The sequence below is a fragment of the Saccostrea cucullata genome, unplaced genomic scaffold, assembly GCF_032062105.1.
Source record: "Saccostrea cucullata isolate Sc308-1 unplaced genomic scaffold, CSIRO_AGI_Scuc_v1 ctg15392, whole genome shotgun sequence".
In the NCBI taxonomy this organism is placed as follows: domain Eukaryota; kingdom Metazoa; phylum Mollusca; class Bivalvia; order Ostreida; family Ostreidae; genus Saccostrea; species Saccostrea cuccullata.
The window spans coordinates 1-8,386 of NW_026941098.1; the positions used below are offsets into that span (position 1 = coordinate 1).

General features: G+C 34.9%; 1 protein-coding gene across 1 annotated transcript; it reads left to right on the forward strand.

The window, feature by feature from the left end:
- Window positions 1-4,199: 4,199 nt before the first annotated feature.
- On the forward strand, window positions 4,200-7,644 carry LOC134257194 (ankyrin repeat domain-containing protein 17-like; the record flags this gene model as incomplete). The annotated part of the gene is made up of 5 exons (XM_062739837.1): window positions 4,200-5,160; window positions 5,653-5,946; window positions 6,169-7,068; window positions 7,189-7,452; window positions 7,522-7,644. Coding segments are annotated over exons 1-5 (2,542 nt in total), but the record flags the coding sequence as incomplete, so codon positions are not given.
- Between the last annotated feature and the right edge of the window lie 742 nt (window positions 7,645-8,386).

The window sequence follows — 8,386 nt, forward strand, 5'->3', positions numbered from 1 at the left end:
GTCAGAAATACTGTGGTTCATATGTAAAGAATATATTTATATTATTTAGTAGTATTCTGGTTTTGGCATTCGGTATATTGTGCAGATTTATACATGATATTCTGTGGAATACTTTTTGTTGTTTTGAACCATTAAGAAATGCAGAATCGAATGTATCTAATAACCATTTTGATTGATCAAATTATATCATTTGTTTGTATTAGTTATTTCATTTTGGCACAACATGGTTTCCACACTTCTTTATCCATAGTCGCTGACATCTGTAGAAGTTCACCCAACCGAAAATGTCCATTGAAAAGACAATTGCACGTGATTATTCCTCGGTACAAAAAGTAACCAACTCTGAGGTGCTCTCAATATTGACAATCCCTAACTCACGTGTTTGTAGTAATATCGTAGTAGACCATCATGCTTTTCGGTTCATTCACGAGATTGGACCATTGTTTGCTGCAAACATGCGAGACAACGTGATCATGAATATTTCAATAAGAGGCGGTTTTTTATCCGACACGGAGAGAAAATAATTTACCAAATTTTATTTCATAACTTTTAAAAGTGATGGAGGGAAATTGTCTTATTTGCAGAAAGTATATAACTTACATAACTTGATGAGACACCACATATATTTATTACTTTTAGAATAAAACACTAATACGGCATATATAGCTTTAAGGCTTCCCAAAACCTTTATTCTTAATATGTTGACGCTGCGACCGTTAGAGCGAGCGCAAACTTGTCTGTTGATTTAATTTAGATCGGGCTCGTCAAACCGCACGTGACATTTGGTGCGTGAGTCTAGACTCTGACGTCACATGACGTTGTATGTGAGTTTCAATTCCAAGAAAAAGCCTGAACAGTGCTGAAAGTTAATGAAGAACGTTTCGTTTTCTATTTATCTTCAATATATACACTGTATCCATTAAATCAAGGCGGGTAAACTTTTTGTTGAACATTTGTCGTTATTCTCGCGAGAACGTATCTAAAACAAGTGATGCATTGTGGGTCGAAATTTTATCTTACACAATAAAAGTACTTCATTACATAGATAATGTATAAAAAGAAAGTATAAGATTGATTTAATAGTTTATTACAACAATCCTTACATGGAAAACGCAGATCAAAAACCTTATTGACAAACAGTAGTTCCTGACGGAAGTTAAGATCTGTTGTGAAGTCAATTTTGAAAAAAATAAGTTTATCGGATATATCTAATAATGAAGATAATTCAAACCCGAGTATTTTATTTCTCTATTATAAGAAGCCTTAGTCATAATACATCTTTTCAAAATTAAGAAATTAATTGAATATAATCCATAGTAATTTTTATATTAATATGCATATTTAAAGAATAAAGGAAGATCAGATATTTTAAATGATTTTTTTGAAAAGAGCTAAAATATTATCCGTGTGCAGGATATATATATGTACTTTGTTGTGAAAAAAATGCTCGGGTTCGTTCTTCATGAGATAAACATGTAAGCGATAAATTTAATTTTTCGAAGGTGACTTCACGCAATATCAACAATGATCAACATAGGATTATTTTTTGTGTGACCTAACAAAAGTTATTTTTTTAACTTTTGAATTTTGATATCTTTTAAAAGAAAAGGACTTTGGGGATATAATTTGCCAAAAGTTGAAACAATTTATGGACAATTATTTTTCAAGAAGAAAATCTAATATATATTTTTAGCCATTAGAATCGGACCAAGCGGCTTTAAAATAATCGATCATACCTTTATGGAGTTCTCTTTGCAACAGCTCTTCGACAAATAGACCCTTTGTTGTCTGAACCGAAAGTAAAGATCCAAAATACGCATATGTTTCAAGAATGGATTCCAATTCTTTTTTGATAACCCCCATTTTAATATTTATATTATTAATTTTCTCAACAGCATCGTTCCGGATTGTCTCAAGTTCATATCTTATCTCATTTGTTTCTTCGTTAAAGAGGGTCTTTATTTCACGCATGTCCTCATCAAGATTGTTCCTCATTGCTTCCAAGTCATTCTTTATTTCTTTTACTATATCATAAAGATTGTCCCTTGCTACCCCTATATCACTTTTTGTCTTAAGTATTTCCTTATCGAGATTGTTTCTTGTTATATCTATTTCACTCTTTGCATCACGTATTTCCTTACCAAATAAATCTCTTGTTGTCTGTAATTCACTCCTTGTATCACGTATTTTCTCATCTAAATCGTTTCTTGTTGTCTGTAATTTACTATTCATATCAAGTAAATCCTTCTGAAAATTGTTTCTCGTTGAATCTATTTCGCTTAATATATCCTGTAGATCCTTGTTCCTTATAGATTCCAATTCAAACTTATAATTTAGAAAAATCGCAATTGAAATAATCAGAGTCAACCCTACTGTTAGAATTATTACTGATTCGTTGTCGTTTTCCATTACTCTACCGTTTACAACTCGCTCGTATACAGGAGATCGATTTGACTAAAAATATCTTTACGTAACCTTGAATTTAAAGTTTGAGATAATGTTTTACCCGGCAGTGTTGAGGCGTATTGATTTCGTTTTAAACCTGTCGGTTTTCCTCAGGTAAATTCAGAGTGGAGTAGAGCTTAATCGAAGCGGCGGAGAAGCCCCGCTGGGAACGACGCTGGCTTGTGTATACCTACTTATACACAGGATTGGTGTGTTCCCGTTTTGCACACATTTGATAATTAGGTATAGAACAATACATGAATATGTGTGACGTGTTTTCATGCCTTATGCAGTTATGTACTAAAAAGTTCATGATATCATATAATCCAATGATTTTTGTTAGAGTGTATTAGATGCCGAAAAATATTCATTTACATTTCTTCAATTTTCATGTTTTCATTTAGTCAAAAAGGGCCGATTCCAATGGATCCGTCTAGATGGCAACCGAGTGCACGTGTGGAACTTTCGACTCCATATTTACTAGTTTTGTACGAAGACACCTATGGTGAAAATTTCATCAAATTCCGAGATATGTCGTTTCCAAGATTTTTTGTTTCTTACAGGGAATGCATGTTAAGACTTTACATCTGAAATGTGTTCAGTTTATTTAAAGAGTAATTACATTAATCAAAATTCATTTTAGATTTCATAAACATGATAAATGAAATTACATTTGAATTACGTTTAAATTACTTTGTATTTGATAAAATATCTAAATAACCCTAGCTAACCTATTCTTTCCTCAGTAATCATATACATGACACTTAATCAGATTTAAATTACTTTTGATAACTTTATTAGTTAATTTATGTGTTATTTTTTTTCTATATACACAGTAAATATACTGATGTTTTCATACATTGATCTTGACCACAAACTTCCAAATGGACCATATCATCCTCAAAAAAGTAAGGCTTTCATTTTCTTGACCTTTAATCTTGGCCTTGGTTTTGATTAATTCAAAACATTAAATTTGTTTTTAATGTTCGGCAAGATAGGACCCAGACGATAATACACGTACTGCAAGAGCGGTGGACCACAATTATCTAAACGTACTTGTGTAATTTGAACCCTGGCATTTACAGTTAACAGCCAACAATGTAAGCAACAGTTAGGTATCTAGTTTGCTATATGAATTTGTACGATCACTTTCAGGCAAAATACAGGTACATGTAAATAAAACTTTTTAATTACACAGATAAATTTTTATCGGCAAATTGCATTTATTTCCAAAATGTAATGCCCATGGCCCTTTTCGTATATTTGTGCTCTTAAATTCACAGGTATTATCAAAAATGGGTATAATATATTTCAGATCTTCATGAAAGACAATTAAAACAATGGAGAGAAGAAGATGAGGTTTACAGTGAAACTCACATTTTCCAAGAAATGCTTAACAAAGTCAGGAGACAACCTTATATGACATTTGTTGGAGTCCCGGGTCCGGAAAATCATCAACCATTCATCACATAGCCCTGATACTCCAGAAAGAAGGTTACGAGGTTGTACCAGTTATAGATATCAGGAAGATTGAAGATTATTCTGACTCCCGTCATCCACAGGTTTTTGTCATTGATGATGTGGTAGGTGTTTTAGGTCTTCAAAGACAAAAGTTAGAGTTATTGATAGACTATGAAAAAAGAATTTCAGATCCTTCCAATAGAAATACAAAAGTATTAATGTCATGTAGGGAAGCAGTGTTTAATGAATGTAACAAATCAATTTTTTTCTCAAATGAAAAAAACACAATTAAGATGCATAGTTCCGGCAATGCATTGAACGATGAAGATAAAAAAGCTATCCTTCAGAAACATGGGTTAGATAGAGATTTGTTGTCCCCTGCATTACTGGGAGAAACATTGGGTATGTTTCCTCTGTTGTGTAAACTATACTCTAAAGAGGAGAAATTTAGTAACAATGTTGAAAGGTTCTTTACCTGTCCAGCTGAATGTATTTTAGAACAATTTAATGAAATGCAAAGGCAAAATAGTTTATGCTATGCCACATTGGTCTTGTGCATGTTGAATGATAATAAACTATCAAAAGAAACATTGAAAAACACAGGGAACAACGTTTTCCGGGAAATGAAATCAAAAGTACTAGAAAGCTGTGAAGTTGAAAGTTACACTGATACATTTAAATTTGTTAAAGCATTGGAAGCTATGGAGGGGACACACACAAAAGTCTTTGGTACTGAGTTTACCATTATTCATGACTCAGTATTTGAAAACCTTGCATATCATTTTGGTTCTCAGTTTCCAGATCTTGTTTTGCAATATATTAGCAGTAGTTACATTGCTAATAACGTGAAAGTACAAGAATGTAAGAAAGAGTTAGAGGTTGAATGTAAACAAGATGAGAATGAAGAATTTATTGGTGAGGAGCATGAAACATTAAGTACTGAAAGAAGCCAGAATTTGTATGATCTCAGTCTTAGGTTGAGAGAGGATCAGTGCCCAATGTTAGCAGAGCGTTTGTACAGAGATATTGAAAATATGGAGCTGTATGATGTTTTTATGAATGATGTTTTGAAACACCCCCGTGTTTGTCAGGCTTTTATTGAGGTGTTAAAGACAAAGTCCTACAAAGAGTTAAAGTCTTTATTTCTGTCAGTACAGAAAGACGTGTCTAAGGTAGTAAGTAAAGGAGCTGATTGGTGGTGGAGCTTGGAGTGGCGCAGACGGAATGTGCTACTGAATGTGAGAGTTACAACAGGTAATCCATACAGGGTGAGGGTCATCAGTTGGGTGGTGTACTACGGCCACACTCAGATCTTACAATATATTTTAAAACAAACTGATTTACACAAAGAAACAGAGATTGAACTTTTTTGGAATGTATATTGCTCAAAGGTAAACTATGAAGCAAAAATGAGTGGATTTAACATTAAAACAGATAATGCAACGGACAAATCATGTTTATGGAACTCCATTAGCAATACAAGAAATCAAAAACAGAACAATATTCGGATTGTATCCGAACTTGACCGCTTATTTCTATTGAGTTGTTATAGTGGAGATTTAGAGATTGTCAGAATATTAATCAAATATGGCGATATACAAAATATAAATAACAATACGCAATGTATATTTTATAATACACCACTGACAGCTGCTTGTGAAGGTGGACATATGAGTGTAGTGAAGGAGCTAATAGAAGCCGGAGCTGATATAAATCAACAAGATAAGTATTATACACCACTGACAGCAGCATGTAAGGGTGGACATATGAGTAAAGTGAAGGAGCTAATAGAAGCTGGAGCTGCTATCAATCAACGAGGTGAGTATGATACACCACTGATAGCTGCATGTAAGGGTGGACATATGAGTGTAGTGAAGGAGCTACTAAAAGCCGGAGCTAATATCAATCAACGAGGTGAGTATGATACACCAATGACAGCAACATGTGGGTGTGGGAATGTGAGTATTGTAAAGGAGCTACTAGAAAAGGGGGCAGATATTAATCAACAGGGTGGGTATGATACACCACTGACAGCAGCATGTAAGTTTGGACATACGAGTGTAGTGAAAGAGTTAATAAAAGGTGGAGCAGATATCAATCAACAAGGTAAATATCATACACCACTGACAGCAGCTTGTGACGGTGGATATTTGAGTGTAGTGAAGGAGCTAATAGAAGCCGGAGCTGATATCAATCAACAAAATAAATATAATATACCACTGATAGTAGCATGTGGAAATGTACATATGAGTATATTAAAAGGTCCTATAGAAGCTGGAGCTGTTATCGGCCATCAAGAAAACTTTAATACACCACTGACAGCAGCATGTGAGGGTGGACATATTAGTGTTGTGAAAGAGCTGATAGAAGCAGGAGCTGATATCAATCAACAAGGTACGAATGGTACACCATTGATAGCAGCATGTAAGGGTGGGCATTTTATTGTAGTGAAGAAGCTTATCGAAGAAGGAGTTGATATTAATCTGCAAGGTGAGTTTTATACACAACTGACAGCAGCATATGAGGGTAGGCATATTAGTGTAGTGAAAGAGCTGATAGAAGCAGGATCTGATATCAATCAGCAGGGTGAGAATGATACACCTCTGATAGCTGCATGTGAGGGTGGGCATATTAATGTAGTGAAAGAGCTGATAGAAGCAGGAGCTGATATCAATCAACAAGGTAAAAATGATACACCATTGATAGCAGCATGTAAGGGTGGGCATATTAGTGTAGTTAAGAAGCTTATAGAAGAAGGAGCTGATATCAATCAGCAAGGTGTGTTTGATACACCACTGACAGCAGCATGTGATGGTGGCCATATAAAAGTAGTGAAAGAGCTGATAGAAGCAGGATCTGATATCAATCAGCAGGGTGAGAATGATACACCTCTGATAGCTGCATGTGAGGGTGGGCATATGAGTGTAGTGAAAGAGCTGATAGAAGCAGGAGCTGATATCAATCAACAAGATTATATTGATACATCATTGATAGTAGCATGTAAAATTGGAGATGTGAGTGTAGTGAAGGTGCTCATTGAAGTCGGAGCGAATATCAATCAGCAATATTTTTGTAATACACCACTGACAGCAGCATGTCAGGGTGGACATATTAGTGTATTGAAGGAGCTTATAGAAGCCGGAGCTGATATCAATCAGGACGGTAAGTATGATACACCACTGACAGCAGCATGTAAAGGTGGATATATGAGTGTAGTGAAGGAGCTTATAGAAGCCGGAGCTGATATCAATCTACAAAGTAAGATTGATACACCACTTAAAGCAGCATGTAGGAGAGGGCATATAATCGTAGTGAATGAGCTGATAGAAGCCGGAGCTGATATCAATGCACAAGGTGAGGATGATTCACCACTGATAGCAGCGTGTGAGGGTGGATATATGAGTGTAGTGAAGGTGCTTATAGAAGCTGGAGCAGATGTCAATCAACAAGGTGAGTTTGATACACCACTGACAGTAGCATGTGGAGGTGGACATATGAGTGTAGTGAAGGTGCTTATAGAAGCCGGAGCTGATGTCAATCAACAAGGTGAGTTTGATACACCACTGACAGCAGCATGTGGAGGTGGACATATGAGTGTAGTGAAGGTGCTTATAGAAGCCGGAGCTGATGTCAATCAACAAGGAGTAATTAATAAACCACTGACAGCAGCATATGAAGGTGGACATAAAAGTGTAATGAAGGAGCTACTTAACGCAGGTGCTGATACCAATCAAAAAGGTAAGTTTGATACACCAGTGACAGCAACATGTAAGGAAGGATTTTTGAGTGTCGTGAACGAGCTTCTTGGGACAGGAGCTGGTCTTAATGAACATAGTACACCACTGACAGCATCATGTCGGGTGGACATATGAGTGGCTACAATAGAAGCAGACTTATATCAATAAGGTTTGTCAGATACTTACTCCACAGGTAACATCGGATGAGGGTGAGAGGGGTAGATGTTATGAAGATTTACTAGAGGTTTAATATTTGAAGGAAGTGCTACAGGCTGGGGCTAATTATCATTTACAGGAGTTTTTAGTGCATATCTAAGGGTGGATATGTACATCTTTCATACTGAATAGTAGTCCTCTATTTACAAACTGAATTGACGACGGATTTTTTTCCGCTATTTCCCGACCATGACAAGGAACAAGGCTTGGGGTAATGTTAATTGTAATGGTAATGAATGACAATTATATGAACGTAAAGCAATGCCAGTAAATGTAATGTATTAATTCATAAAATCCAGTGTAATACTGGCATTACATAGCATTACAAAGCAATATTTTGTATTTACCTATATTTTTTAAAGAAATTAAAATAGACATAGGTGATGAAAATTATTTTTTTTTATTATTTACTTATTTTCATTATTATTATTATTATTATAATTATTATTTTGCAAATGATAAAATTAAATTAAAAATTTAACCTATTTGGATATTTCTGCTGTATCTATTTAAATATAATTTTTATT